General features: G+C 45.5%; 1 protein-coding gene across 1 annotated transcript; it reads right to left on the reverse strand.

Moving 5' to 3' along the window:
• Positions 1 to 234: 234 nt before the first annotated feature.
• ZGLP1 (zinc finger GATA like protein 1) lies at positions 235 to 14,999 on the reverse strand. The gene is made up of 6 exons (XM_063118950.1): positions 14,845 to 14,999; positions 10,377 to 10,964; positions 7,230 to 7,324; positions 4,010 to 4,103; positions 3,379 to 3,509; positions 235 to 982 (listed from the first exon to the last, which is right to left on the reverse strand). The coding sequence occupies exons 1-6, from the start codon at positions 14,997 to 14,999 to the stop codon at positions 966 to 968; spliced, it is 1,080 nt and encodes a 359-aa protein (XP_062975020.1). The 3' UTR covers positions 235 to 965.
• Positions 15,000 to 15,684: the final 685 nt, after the last annotated feature.

The following is a 15,684-nucleotide window of genomic DNA, read 5'->3' on the forward strand; positions in this document are numbered from 1 at the left end:
TGATTTAGGATATTAACTGAAAAATGACAGAAAATCAAAGTAATTGCTTTGAATTTGACAACACATCAGATTTGCTTTTGCTTTTCTTTAAAGAACAATCAAACACTTCAAGTATAAATAAAATTTACAAAAATAAATACACTTCCAAAGGAAGTTTTATATGACACAATCCCAACTGGTGAGCAACACATATAGTGAAACACACTATAGGTTAGCAAAAGTACCAATATCCACTCAAACTGTCACACTTGCTGCATTTGTACTATCAAAGGATGTTTATCAGCATCACTAACAAACCTTTTCACCAAGTATAACAATATTGCATAGCAAAAATGTTATGTATTTACACTTGGTACATTTTGTGCAAAATATAAACGCCATCAGGAGCTTCATTAGAGGTGACTATTGCTAAAAGGGAAAAAAAAGAAAAAGAAAAGAAAAAATAATTGATCTCTTGCATTCAAAGGGGTAAGGGGAGGCATTATTTGTTTAAAATAAATTCCCCCACCTGTACTCAAAGGCTACATTTTGGGAGAATGCTTTGTGTGAATTCCTCCTTAAAGAATGTAAATGGCACTATTAGTACCCCATTGTTGCAAGGTGGGGTGGTGCAGATGCCAAATCCAATACACAGTGGCAGGAGTCATTGCTTGAAAGAGATTTCAGCATATCTGTCTTCCAATTGCTTAAATGCCTGAAATTTTAATTGAAACACCTCTTCCCTTGCAACAGTTTCAGATTCTTTCCTGCCTCCTCCCAAACACGCTGCAAGCAAACAGTCAACATGTGGCAGTGCTGCAACTTCAAAACAAGGAACAAAACAAACAGATAAACCAAAAACCTACATCCGTAGAACCTTGGTAAACATATCTAATGAACATCCACCTAGCTGTCCATCCAGGCCCCTCAGTCAAGTTGGTCAGATTCCCCAAGATCTCTTTTGGTATCCAGCTAACTGCAAAGCCTTAAGACGTTTCCACATCTAGAAAAAGAAAAGGAATCCCTTAGGTTGGCAGCACTGACTTTTCTTAATGCTGGTGAAGGAAGGGGGAACTGGCATGTTTGAGAACATAACCACACGGTCTTAATTTAATCTTCATTCCTTTGCCCTGGAGACTCCTGGAAACTATGGTTTCATGAAGGAACTAGGCATCTCTGTCTGAGAATTCTCAACACAATCCACTAAAGATGGTAGTGCATGTGCTGGTAACTTCAAGGCTCCACTTCTGCAATGCGCTCTACATAGGGCTACCTTTGTGCCGAGTCTGGAAACTTCAACTAGTTCAAAATTTGGCAGCCAGGTTGGTCACCGGTACACCTAGGGGGGGGCCACATCACACCAGTCTTAAAATCTCTTCACTGGCTGCCAATTAGTTTCCAGGCGAAGTAAAAAGTGTTGGCCATTACCTTTAAAGCCCTAAACGGTTTGGGTCCAGGCTACCTGCGGGATCACCTTCTCCCATACAATCCACCACACACACACAGGTCCTCTGGGAAAAATCTACTTCAGCCAGCAAAAACTAGATTGACAACTGTTACCCAGAGGACCTTCTCTTCTGCTGCTCCCAGACCGTGGAATGGCCTGCCGGAGGAGACTCGTCAACTTAACAGTCTATCAGCATTTAAGAAAGCTATTTAGACTGATCTCTTCCAGCAGGCCTATCCAGTTTAATTTTAGGATGTTTTAAAATGATTTTAGGATGTTTTAAAATTGATTTTAGGATATTTTAACAATGTATATTATGTTTTAATTCAGTTTTATGCATTTTATATTTACTGTTGTTCCCTGCCTCAATCAGAATGGAGAGGCAGGTAAGAAATATTGTTGTTGTGGTTGTTGTTACCACCAAACTACAGTTTCCAAGAATCTTTGGGAGAACCTGCAACAGAAAACCACAGTAGTCCTGCTACAATGAATTACAGCATACCCACAGTACAACCGTTAAACACAGTTTTTAAAAGATCCCTAAAGAAGGGGGCAGCTGGCTGTGCAGACTGCACATTTATCCTCCCGTGGCCCCCTCTCTGCTTCTAGTCATGTGGCAGTCAAGGTTGAAGCCTGATGTATGTGTGGATAATGCAGACCCATGTGCATTTCTAAGAGTGTCCAACCTCTGAACATCACCCAAGCAAGGGCACCCCACTCTCTGTCCTAGAGGATGTTGAAGCAACCATGCAGAACCTAGGAAGGAGTTATCAGAACCTCTGCCACTGGGGTGAAATGGCGAGGGGGCATTTCTGCTGGACATCAGCTCTGCGGTGCAAAGACACTTAATCGAGGCCTATCACATGCAGAAGCTGAAGTTTGAGGCTAATCTACAGCTACTGTGAACCAAAGCAAGAGTGTGGATGCACACCAAGTACAGGACCCCATGAGGAGTGGCAGTTTCTGTGAGCATCGTCACACCTGGGGGGAAAATAGAAATTTCCTCAGTCCAAGGAATCCTGGCAACTGTGGCTCTGGGTATCAGGATTTATTTCCTCCCCCCGAGAGAATGCTCAGCACCCTCCCCAAGCTATTAATTCCCATGATCTGGCTGAGAACAGGGAAATATAGTGAAACTGATATAATACCAGTATAGGTTTGTAGTGTAGATATAGACTCATAGAATAGCAGAGTTGGAAGGGGCCTATAAGGCCATCGAGTCCAACCCCCTGCTCAATGCAGGAATCCACCCTAAAGCATCCCTGACAGGTGGTTGTCCAGTCTTCACTTGCAAGATAATTTCTGTTGCATTCTGGACATACCATTGGTATCCACATGGTGTGCATTCAGTGTGTGGTGGCAGTCCTTCTAGCTCAGAATTGTTCATACTGACTGGCAATGGCTCCCGAGGGTTTCATTTAAGGATCTTTCCCAGTGCTATTTGACCTAAGAGAGTGAACCTCGAGCCTTCTGCATGGAAAGCAGGTGCCCCACCACTGGCTATTCCTCTATACAAATTGTCTCAAAAACAGCAGTCATGACTAATTTTCTGTTTTATTCACCCTTATTTATTATTTAGAATTATTTAATAACCCTTTCGAAGCCCCAACACTTTACATGATATTTGGGGATATTTTGTGAAGTTCCACAGGGTCACAAAATGTGATTTCACCTGTGGAGAAGGTCCTGATAATGAGGCCTTCAGTAACGCTTCGACTTTGCAGCTGTATATTTTATTATTTCTATGCAGAACTGCCATTGGACTTGAAATAACTGTAGCTTAAGATACAAATTCAAGGACCATTCATCTTCACTTTCACAATGAAGTTTGAATTGTAGAGTTTTCTTTGTTATGGCTCCACGAATCAGCTTCACCTGAGCAGCACATGTTTCATTCAGCACATCAACCATTCTTAGGTTGTAACCTCACACACACACATACCTACGTTTACCTTTTTCCAGATTCTGCTGGGCAGCTCCTACATGCAATTTCCCTTCACAATTGGAACAATATGAGTAGGGTTTCCCTCCATGCTTTGGAATATACCAGCACTGAAAACATCGAATTCTGTACTTTTTGTACCTGGGGGTGGAAAAGAGTATTTACTTAGTTGGTTCAGTGATGCGACTGGTCATTCCATTCAGTGATTCGTTCAGGTCTCTTTTCACCTTTATAACACCCCTGCTCTAATCTCCCAACTCATTAAAATCTCATGAAGGTGGAGTTATTCTGTTTTTCAATGGTGTATGTGAAATGTCTGGTGGCACAAAATGAAGATACTTCCACTTCCCCTGAACAGCAAGCTGAAGATCCCAGGTATCAGGATAAAGAAAAGAAGAGCGACCTGTGTGGTGTTAGGGCTCTGCTATGTAAAGAGACATAGGGGACCCATTGGCCCTCCAGATGTCATTGGACTCCAACTCCCATTATAGCCCCAGCCAGCATGCCCAAGGGTCTGAGATGATATGAGCTGTAAGTCACCAACACCTGGAGGACCACAGGTTCTCCACCCCTGCTTTAGACTCTTTATGATGAATAAAACTCTATCTAATATCTTAGGATATTTCAGCAGTGCCAACTACCTAATGCCACAAGCATTGCAGAGAGGGGTCCCGTCTTCAGCAACTCTCCACAGTGGTGTTTTCCAGGTCTTGCAAGAAGCACAGCACCTATTCCCTTGAAAGCAAAGAGCAACTGGGTCAAATAATTTGCCTAAGCAACTTAGGATAATTGCATTTGCTGACAGTATTAAAACTACAACCCTGCCCTATAGTTTCTCTCTCACTGAAACATCACTGGACAAATGTTTTAAAATGTTTGCTTTTTAGCCTCTTATTGTTTTAGGCAGCTTTAAATATTTGGGAGGAATCATGTTGCCATTAATATTTCAAAATTGTGTTCATCATACAATTACATATTTTTTAGAATGCTTAACATTTCACAGCTGATTGGGAAGCGCTGGGAGTTGTAGGACTTTTTTTTTCTAAACAAGCATAGGATTGTGCCATCAGGCTGGGATTAATTCCCACTGAATAGAACTAACTTCTGAGTTGACATGCATAGGAGTACATTGCTAGTAAGTTTGTGGCTAAAGCCATACTTGAGCTGGAGAGGTCTTGCCTCACAGCTCATACTATATGACTACGTTGGAAAAGCACCTTGAAGCTCAACAATTTGAAGGGGAGGTGAAAATTAACTGCACATCCTCACCTTTTGAGCAAAATGCACTGGTGTCCTATTCCCTACACTTTGGGCACCTATGCTTAATGTGAACCAAGGCTCCCTAAGGCTCAGCCCTAGAACCCAGCATTCCCTAATGTGGTGTCCTCCAGACTAATTCCACCCCACTGATTCCCTTCCACAAGTGGGTCTGGCCAATTACGTTGTACAAATGGGACCCACGCAAGGGAGATTTTGCACTTCCTAGGGGAAGTCCTGAAATAAATGGAAACACTTGTTTCTGGAAGGAGACAAGTTGAAGTTCCTTTATGCAAGCTCTGTTGACCTGCCTCTTTCCAAGAAAGAAATGTTTAGCTCATTTCAGGTTGCCCTGGAAGTGCTAAATTGCTTTTGCAATACAATTGGCAAAGTAGAAGCGAATTGGAGGGGGCGGAAGTACCCTGTTGAGTTCTGCCTCTTGAATACCAGGCCTCAACCACATAAAATTTGAAGTAACCCAAGAGGAAGCCACTAAGCATGTACACACCAGTTAGGTGGCTTTTGCCTGATCAAGTGAGCTTCTGTGCCCCATGCACAGATCATTAGTCTTGAATTAACACTTAATCCTAAATTCTACTAAGAACAACTGGAATTTCATCAAAGTGGAATTTAGAATTTTGATGCCATCTGCAAAGTTCTTCTGTTCAACTGGCTTGTGATCAAACAGACAGGGCAAAAATCAAAAGTCACTAGCTTTACAAACAGGCGTAATTAAAACTGTGCACAGTGGTTTGCTAAAGAAATATTATGTTTGGGGAGTGAAAGAACACTTTCACAATACACAAGCCTGTCAGCTGTGATCGTATTACAAAAGGATAATGACCAAACATTAGACTCACAAAACAGTGGTTCCCAAAGGGGGCGCTACCGCCCCCTTGGGGGCGGTGGGATTGCATAGGGGGGCGTTGAGAGGCAAAGGGGTGGCAGGGGGGCGCTAAGAGGTGGCAGAGGGGCGCTAAGAGGTAAAGGGGCAGCAGGGGGGCACTTGAGGTGGTCTTTTCCAAGAAGCGCCTCTCCAGAAGGTCTTAAAAGCCAGGGACATTTTCATGGGAGAAGGTAGTTTGATCCCAAGGCGCAGATTGAGAGACTAGCTCTGGTGCCGATAAAAGTGATTAAAATCTTTAATGATTCTTGTCTGTCTCCAGAATGCTCGACGTTTCGGATTAAAAATAATCCTTCTTCAGGAGCTACAATCAATCAGATTAACACAGTTTTTAAATTTATTTACAAAACCATAAGTAAATAAGTTTTAAAACTGTGTTAATCTGATTGATTGTAGCTCCTGAGGAAGGATTATTTTTAACCCGAAATGTCGAGCATTCTGGACACAGACAAGAATCATTAAAGATTTTAATCACTTGTATCGGCACCAGAGCTAGTCTCTCAATCTGCGCCTGCACAGTGGTGCCTTCTTATCCTGCCAACTACAAGTTTGATCCCAAGCCATACAGGGGAAGAATCCACACATGTATTAATACCATTTAAGAAGAGTCCTTTTAACGGTGAATTGAAATGTTTCAAAAGCACCAAAACACTAATGAAGACACATACCCTGCTTGGTGTGCCCTGCCACGCTGGTTGCAAAACAGAGGCGTTCGCTCTCTTTTCCCTCCCTCCCTCAGCAAGCCTGCGGCAGGTGCTTCCCATTTAAAGGGGCTGTGCGCAGGGGGCACTGGGTGTGAGTTTGTGGAACCAAGGGGGCGGTTACCTGAAAAACTTTGGGAACCACTGTCATAGAGCTATGCTCATGTTGCCAAGCTCTCTGGTGGCCAAAATACCTTCAGGATGCCATGCAGGTGAGCCCTCCCAGTTTTGCCCCTTGCCATCCGTTCCTGTGCCAATGCTGCACACTGAAGGTGTGGCAGGGCTGACCCCAACCCCTACCCCCACCCTGCTCCATCAGAGCAACATTCACCTTGGTTTACAAAGCCAGCACATTACCATAGGTTATGACACCATGATGACAAGACAGATGGCTGCAACCCAATCAAGACCCTTAATTGCCTAATTTATAAGTTAAAAGCAAAGATACTCAATCTTTTCATCTGCATGTGATGCTGGGCCAGGAGCTGCATGTGTACTCTCACACACATGCATATCTACATATATGCACACATCCTAGCAATCCTGATACAGATTGTTCTTTGCTCATTGCTGGCGGTGGCAGTAATCTGTCTATCTGAGGATCTCCGGGCAAGGAGTAGAAAATCTTCTCTCTCCTCACTGCTGCACTGATTCAGCTCACTTTCCTCCTTGCAGCAGGAAAAGAGCCACCTGAATCAGGACCACTGGTGGAGGAGGAGAGAGTATTGCCAAGCAGGAAATCAATAGTGCGGGATGAGAGGAAGTTGGCAGTGGCAGCATGGCTCATGGCCATAGGGCAGCCATGCAGGGCTGTGGTTTGTGCACCACGACTTAAAGGATCAGACCATTGGTTTGACTGTTCTTACTCTGTTGTCTAGTCCTTGGATTCCTTCTGCTGCTGCTGATAAATGGAATGGATTGCAACATGGCTTTGCTTTTAGAAACTCAAATACTATGAACTGATATTACAAGTATTTAGTGCCTAAAAAGTTAACATACTGTGAGTAGAGAGACATCCTTCTTCTTCCTTCGAACTGCCAGCTCTGCACTCTTCTTTTGCTAAAGGGACTCGGCGTCTTTTCCTAAGTTTTTCACTGAACACAGATTAGATGTGTAGTAGTAAGACCTGCTTTAAAAATCTGAATTCCAAACTATTTTATATATGTTTGTATCTGGCCTTCTTTCTAAGATTCAAGAGGACCAACAACCTATCCTCATCACACATATTTTCTCTGAGACAGATCACCAATACTCCCTTTTTACAGACTGAGAGAACAGAAGCAGAGTGACAAGTAATACATTCAAGAGCAGGGGTTTTTGGACCTGTGACATCTCCTAGAACCTATATCCAAAGCCACAATATTGTCCACTTCAATAGTTTACAGAAGAGTTATTAACATAAATGATAGAAGAACTCAGAATGTTGCTACATAATGCGTATTTTCAAATCTTAATGAAAGCCTATGGACTAGTAGAAAAAAATGCCCCACAACATTTAAGCATACAGGTCTGCTTGGGAATAGTTCAACTCACTAAGAACATACTAAGAAAAGAAAAGAAAAATACTGCTAAGCAAATACACATCGGATCAGCATGCAAGGAATACATCTATGCTGCTATTGTGCTTAAGGTAGGGAAGAACACGAAAGAAAAACAAAATTAATATTCCTTTCAATATGGGTTTCATGGTTGCTTTTGGAGTCAATTAAAGATAAATCCAATTTAAGCTTTACTTGTGAAAATGGCCATAGTCTTTACCCCAGTTAGAGCACAATCCCATGCATGTTTAGACAGAAAAAAAGTCCTACAACACCCAGTTTCCCTCTCAGCATGGCTGCCTGGGGATTGCTGGGAATTCTAAGACTTCTTTCCTATCTGAACATGCATAGGATTGCACCCTTAATCATATTCCTACCTTATCTGCTTTGCACTCCCCATTACAACAACAACAACAACAACAACAACAACAACACATCTGGAATATAACCCATGATAAGATAATATCTGATTAATATGTCAAGTGAAAAGGGAAAATGTTTTTTCATTTCTTGGAGGGGTACTTTTTACTCCTGATAATAATCGAATCAATAAAACTGTACTGAATAAACACCACTTTTAAAAATTAAAAATATAATTAATTTAAAATGCGTACTGTAGACTGGAGAACAGAAGTGAAGTTAAGAAGGACAATTAAATCATAGAAAGTGCATGTAAATACAAGGCAGTTTTACTAATAGGTTATTTTTCATGTCACATTTCAATTAACCTGCTGCAGCTTCATTTGTAGGCAATTTCTGGTGCAACTGGTATGAGAATACTTAAACGCAATTTAACTAATCTTATTTCAAGCAAAGCAGAGAAGATTCCTCTCTCCACAAATCAGAATTGATCCAAGGCATGCATGTATCCCCAAAGGAGCATGCATATGTCAGAATGTATCACCACAGCACAAGCTTACTAGTGTACAGTTCAATGCTATACTTGACTACTGAGATGCAAGTCCTATTGCCTTCAATAGGGCTTAGTCTCAGGTAAGTGAGTACAGAGTTGCAACCCCAAGAGCCCAGCTAAGGCAGGATAGGAAACAACATAAAAACCAAGTGGAATCGTTGGAGCTTGAAAGGTTTTGGTGCAAATTATCACAACACAGAATTCCTCCCCATGCATTAAACCAAACATCTCTTTTGCAGGATGTGTTTTTTTTTTACTAGGACATTGAAATTTACCAAGTGGAATCAGGTACAAAAGACATGCACATATAATTAAATAATTCTGAGACCAGGAATTTGTTTTGAGTCTTCCCGTACAAAAATCCATCCTGAAATGAACCTTTCTTCATTTCAGTAGTATAATCTGTGGGGTGTGGGAGACTCATCGTATTGTTGTCATTGTTAAACAGAGTGGGAGTCCAAAACACTTCCAGATCTACTGCAAATCACCCAGAGATCTACCAGTAGATCTGAATCTATTTTCTGCCAACTCCCACATTAAACTGTTAACATCTTTTCTGCAGGATTATCCCATCTCATCTGAATCACAACATGCCACAAAAACAGCATAGCAAGTTTAGTAGCAAGTTTTGTAGTTAAAGAAGTGTTTTTCTCGGTTGCCACCCATTTTCTTGCGAGGGGGATATGGAAAGTGGACCAAAAAAAAAAACCAGAATCCAGGGGAGTCGGGATTAAAAATCTACAGTTAGCCAATAACTTTATTAGGAACAACCAAAATGCCATAAAAGATTGTGCAAACTTTCGAGTTCTCCAGAACTCTTCATCAGGCCAGGTGGTATGAGAGGTAAGGGATGGGGGAAGGAATAGAAAAGTTTTTCAATTAGACCTGCTATTGTGGCCATGAGTTCTGCAGTAGAAATTCAGTTTCAAAATGGTGATTGCAGACTGAATGAGTCACTGTAGGTGTTGCAGGTATTGGATAACACATTTAGCATTCTGGGACAAAGAACCCATTGCTGACCCCCATTTCTGAAAACATAAAACCTGGCTTGGTTCACCGCTCCCCGTTCTCCTGGATTCTGGATTTTTTAGTCATGGATATTTTATGTGCCTAAAATAATAATAGACTGTCTCATTCTAGGAACATATAGCACAAGAGAGAGAGAGAGAGAGAGAGAGAGTGTATCCCTTCCCTGGTATTTCCTTCCTCCTAAACAAAATCACTTTAAGAGTTAAAGGAGAAATCATGGGAGGCTTTTCAGAAGCTGTGAAATGATTGTGTGATAGGATGAGTGGAAGGCTGAATCTTTATGGTCCCTGCCCATCAGAACAGAAATCCTCAACTACTACTTTCAGCCTCCAGATATCCCTAAGGTTTGACTAGACAAAATGTCAAGAGATCCATGATCTGCAGAAGGGTTTGGGAGGGGGCGGAGTTTAAAGGGCCCAATGCAGCCTCTGGGGATCCGGAGTGCTACCAGAGGGATAAGGAAGGTTTAAGTCTTCCGGGGTGGGGTGCGCCATTTACCTGATCAGAATCACACCCCTTGCCTTGGGGAATAAAACATAAATTGGTAGAGGGATGGAGAAATGATACGTTAGTCCCCAAGGACACGTTTGGTCGATATGCTTGGGAACCCTCTGAGCAACTAGCAGAGTTCTGCCATGGGTTCCCTGAAGGCCCTCCAGACTCTACCTGCTGTATCTGGCGTTAATAAAGAGCCGACAACCCTCGGAATCGCTCTGGCAGGGAAGCAGCTGCATCTGAAACGCCACCCCTCGGAAGGCCGGGTCCAGGCTCTCACAGCTCCGCCTAGGTGTAGGCTGCTTGCGGGAGACTCTCCTCCTGAGCCCCTGAGGCTCAAACTTGTCGGGAATGCTTGTCACCTGCAGCTGTGCTGCCCTGGGCTCCTCCACACAGGCTGACCACAGACACTTGCTACTGTGGTCTTTGGAGAGGGCAGACGGGGGGCTCTCTTGCGCAGCTTCTGGGGACTCGATCCGATTTAGAGGCTCTGACTCGAGGCTGGAGCAATGAAGGCTGATAAGGCTCAAGGCATCCAAGGCACTGAAAGAGGCCAGGGCAGGGGAGAAGCAGTCGCCTTGAGGTGCCGTGGCGCTACACCTAGGACTCATGGCTAGTCCCGCCTGCCGCAGAGGCCTCCCCAGTTTGCTGCTGATCGGCTCTGGCTGGGAGAAAAGTTGGGCAGTCTCCTGCAAGAAGCTGAAGGCTTTGCTGTCCGGGGACTGGAGGCAGCAAGCCATGCTGCTGAAGGGCTCAAACCTGTGGGCGAGAGAGAAAGAGCAAAGGGCAGCGCATCAGCCGGGGTGGGAGAGGAGATCCTCAGGTGCGCGTATGGAAATGGGGGCAGAGGGGCGCCTGCATCCAAAATAGCACGCTGAAGCATCTTAGGATCACCCACACGAAAGAAACGCCAGTACTGCCAGGCCAGTGTCGCTCACCTCTCACATTCATACACATACACCCAATAACAGTATCACCCCCACACAAGGAACCCTTCAAAATACAGGGCCAGGACCATTTTTGAACAATAGCTCCTTCACACATTTTTTTTAATCCACAAGACAACTCCCTTCTCACCACCATCCCCGGCAAAAAAAAACCCTCTTATTTTCAGCGCCCTCATGGGACAGTACTCCCCTCGCCCAAATAGCTCTCTTAAGGCCTTCAGCCTTAGCTAGACCTAAGGTTTATCCTGGGGTCGTCCCTGCCTGCTCCCGGGATATCCTGTGTGTCATTTACATGAACAGGGATGGCACCAGGACAATCCCGGGATAAACCTTAGGTCTAGCTAAGGCCTTCATCTACTCCCACCATCTCATCCAGTGATAGCATCGTCCCCCAAGGGAGGTCTCCTAGAATCCGGGGCACCCTTTCAAGATTTAGCTGCAAAAATGGAAGATTGGTTTTTCAAGAGTTGGCTATTAAATGGTATAAACATGTAATGAATTTTTTTGTTCTATTCCTTTGCCATGAATACTTAGTACCTAGGGGCCTATTTAAGCTGAAGTCCTTTATTCTCTTATCAGAGAGTAAGTTGCATTGATCTCAGTTGGTGTTACTTTCAAATAGACTTATATCAGATTACAATGTTAATGGTCCGACCAAGGGCAAGATGGATGGATGATATTCTGGAGGTGACAGACTTGACCTTGGGGGAGCTGGGGGTGGCGACAGCCGACAGAAAGCTCTGGCGTGGGCTGGTCCATGAAGTCACAAAGAGTCGGAAACGACTGAACGAATAAACAACATAATTCTAAAGAGTCTTGTGGCAACTTAAAGGCTAACAAATTATTATAGCATAATAGGCAGTATGCACAGACAGAGAATTCCAGACCTGGAAAATCTGTTGTAGCAATAAAACACAACACACACACACACACACAAAAGCAAAGGCCTTGGTACCTGATGGACTAACAATTATTGTGGCACAATCTGCTATATAAACCTGTGAGTTGACCAGAACTATAGCTGTCCCTAGATAGATAGCCTTTCAAATAAATTAATGGAAAATCAGTACTATACTCAGAACAAACAGAAATATTTATATTCTTCTTGCCAAATTCCCAAATGTCTAGGTACATTTTAGTGTCTACTTGGGATTTATTAACATCTGATAACTTGAATAACACGGTTGTTTTTAAGTCCAGAAGAGTTTAACTCGTCACAAAGAAACCTCTCTCAAATAAATGACAAGAGCTTCCTGAGGTAACCCTTTTAAGCATCTTGCCATGATCAGAGCCGTCATAAGATCAAGGGTTTGAGCGTTATATACACACACCACCACCACCACACACCACACTTCAGCAGAAGGCTGACCCTGGTCTTCAGAAATCCACCCTGAGCAGAGAAATCCTTGGGTGCGGGGAGGCCTGGGCAGGTCAGGGGTGGAATTTGGAACCCTAACCCTCTGGGGGTGAGACAGCAAGGCCTGTTTTTGTTTTCAGTGGAAAGCTTTCCCCTTGTAAAAACAGTTTCGTTCTTTAAATGGAAGCTGATGGGTCAGAAATTTAAAATAAATTTATTATTACTATCTCGTGGAATTTTAAGATGTTTTAAAATGTTTTTAATATTTTTAGGATGTTTTTAACAAAGTATATTACTTTTTAATTGAGTATTATGTATTTTATCGTTTATTGTTGTTCTCCGCCTTGATCAAGAAATAATTTTATTAATTATTATTATTAATAATAATAATAATAGTAGTAGTAGGCCGTTTTCATAGGAATCCCTAGTTTCTTAGCTGAAGTGAACCAGGGCCTGGGTTGGGTGCCGCACCCACTGGTCCGCCCCACCTCTGCCTGGGGAAACAATCCAATGTCGTCTCCAAACACAAACTGCGGAACCAATGACGCCTCCGCCTCGAATCTCCCAGCTGAGGTAAGGGCTGGCTCCTTCAACATTTCTCCCTAGCTTCTGTTGGCACCCCTCTCTTCAGAGCCGTCCTTGCGGGATCGGTCCGTGGAGACAACTGCCTCAAAAGAAACCCTTTTCTCTTGCCAACTGCAGGAAGGAGCCAACGAGTGGCGCATCTTTTCCCCACCAGCAGGGCTGGTGCTACTATAGAGGCCACTCAGGTGGCCGCCTAGAGCACCAAGCTAAGAGGGGCGCTGGGCACAACGCAGCATTCACGCGCATTGGCTGTGAGCTGGCCCGGCCTGAGGATTCTGGGCCTGGGCGGGCGAGATGGCGCCCTGCGCCCACCCAGCTGAAGCAAAGCCAGGGATGCTGGGGTGGGGGTGGGGCAGCTCCACATTCGGACTTCCAGAACGTGCCCAGAAAAGAGAGAGAGAGAGAGAGAATATGTATGGGTGAATGGGGTGCATAGGGTCTTTGAGTGAATGCGTGTGCTTGTTTGGAGTGAGTGATGCGGAGTGTGTGTGTGCGCACACGCGGGTGAGTTGGGGGGGTGATTTGGAGGTGATATTCCTATTAAATAATGCATTTCAGACCCATAGACGTTCCTTTCCAATTTGTTTGCTATAATTGGCATGACGTATTTCTTGCACTTCAAAATAAATGTAGCAGTTTCAAGTTTTGTGCTTCTTCTTTTTTTCCAGGAAACATGTGTTCTTAAAAATCAAAGTTGGCATTTTTTGGGGGGCGGAGGTGAAAGTCGCTCACCTTGCCTAGGGCGCAAACTAGTCTGGCCCGGCCCCTGCCCAACAGCCCTGCCAAGGCTCCACCACGTTTGGCGCCTCCACGACCTGAGGCGGCTTTTCCTCTCTCTCTCTCTCTCTCTCTCCCCCTTGACCGCTTGTCCCTCCGCCAGCCAGCCAACCGGCGGCTACTTTGGAGGCAGCGCCCTCCCGCTTTCCCCTTCACGGGCCAGGGCCAGGGCCAGAGCCAGGTACCCCAACCCGCGCGCACCTCCCCATGCGTTTTGCCGGGGCGCCTTAGCGCCCCCACCCTGACCCCGGGATTCTCGGCCAATGGAAGCCACGCATGCTCTGCGGGGCTCGCGAGCCCCAGGCTGACCTGGGGGCGACGCGCGCGCAAACCAATTGCGGAGGAGCTGATCAGAGGGCCCGGGGGCGCGGCGCGGGCGCGCTTTAGGGCGGGGGAAGAAATAGCCCACTGGGATCGTGCCTCCCCTTGCATTTGTGGGCGGATCCGAGAGCACCCGCGCACTCTAGGCTCGCTTACTTGGAAGTAAGTCCCGTTGAGTCAATCGGGGTCCTTTCTTACGTACACGTGCAATCCCGGGCGAGCATTTCCTGGAGAGTAGGCGCCATTAGACACATTCTGAGGCTTACTTCCCACAAAACATGCAGAGGGTCGAGCCTAAAGTACTTTTTACGCAGAAATAAATCCCACTGAGGACCATAGGACTTACTCCCAGGTAAGAATGCAAATCGCCCAACATCCCAATCCTGTGCACATGGACTCGGAAGTAAATCCCTGGGGAGTTTCGTGGCGTTTGTTCCCAAATTAGCGTCCATAGGATTCAGCCCTCGTCTGTTTCCGACGCGGGGCTCCAAGTGAGTTCGGCGTCTCTTGTCGTCCGCCGCCGGCAGCGGGTGCTCTGGGGACAAGCGACAAGGCGGAGCTGCTCCGGATCCTCCCTCCTTTCGGGGGGGGGGGGGAAACGGATCTGGATCCACCCCGTTCTCACGAGCAGATGCCAGTCAAAGAAGCTAACCTGGATTCTCCGTTGGCGGCTGTTTCTAGCCCGACGCCTCCCGGATTGCGGGGTGGGCCGTTGCTAGGCTCGGACTCCAGGCAGGGCGGGCAGAGCAGCTCCAGCAAGACGGAAAACTCCGGGGGCTGCCCGTCCACGAAGAGTTCCCCCGCCATACCGAAGGCGAGGCAGGGGCGGGCTCCTCTCGCCTCTCCCCACCCCCCTGATATACCTTGCGAGACGCAGGGGAAGGTCAAACGCCGCTTGCCCGGGAGCCCAGAGAGGGCGCGCCATTGGGCACACCTGGGAGCCCAGGCCCCTGGGCTCCTCATAAAGGGAGGAGCTCCAGCCCTTTCCTCACCTGGGCTGCTTCTTCTCTAGGATGCTTATTTATTTTTTATTTATTACAAGTTTATACCGCCCAATAGACAGATCTTGATAAAATAGTTAAGAGCAGAGACGCCACACTGACAACAAAGGTCCGCAGAGTTAAAGCAATGGTATTCCCCGTAGTAACCTATGGCTGCGAGAGCTGGACCATAAGGAAGGCTGAGCGAAGGAAGATAGATGCTTTTGAACTGTGGTGTTGGAGGAAAACTCTGAGAGTGCCTTGGGCTGCAAGAAGATCAAACCAGTCCATACTCCAGGGAATAAAGCCAGACTGCTCACTTGAGGGAATGGTATGAAAGGCAAAACTGAAGTACTTTGGCCACATAATGAGAAGACAGGAGACCCTGGAGAAGAGGCTGATGCAAGGGAAAGTGGAAGGCAAAAGGAAGAGGGGCCGACCAAGGGCAAGAGGGATGGATGATATTCTGGAGGGGACAGACTTGACCTTGGGGGAGCTGGGGGTGGCGACGG

Source organism: Elgaria multicarinata, chromosome 3 (genome assembly GCF_023053635.1).
Source record: "Elgaria multicarinata webbii isolate HBS135686 ecotype San Diego chromosome 3, rElgMul1.1.pri, whole genome shotgun sequence".
In the NCBI taxonomy this organism is placed as follows: domain Eukaryota; kingdom Metazoa; phylum Chordata; class Lepidosauria; order Squamata; family Anguidae; genus Elgaria; species Elgaria multicarinata.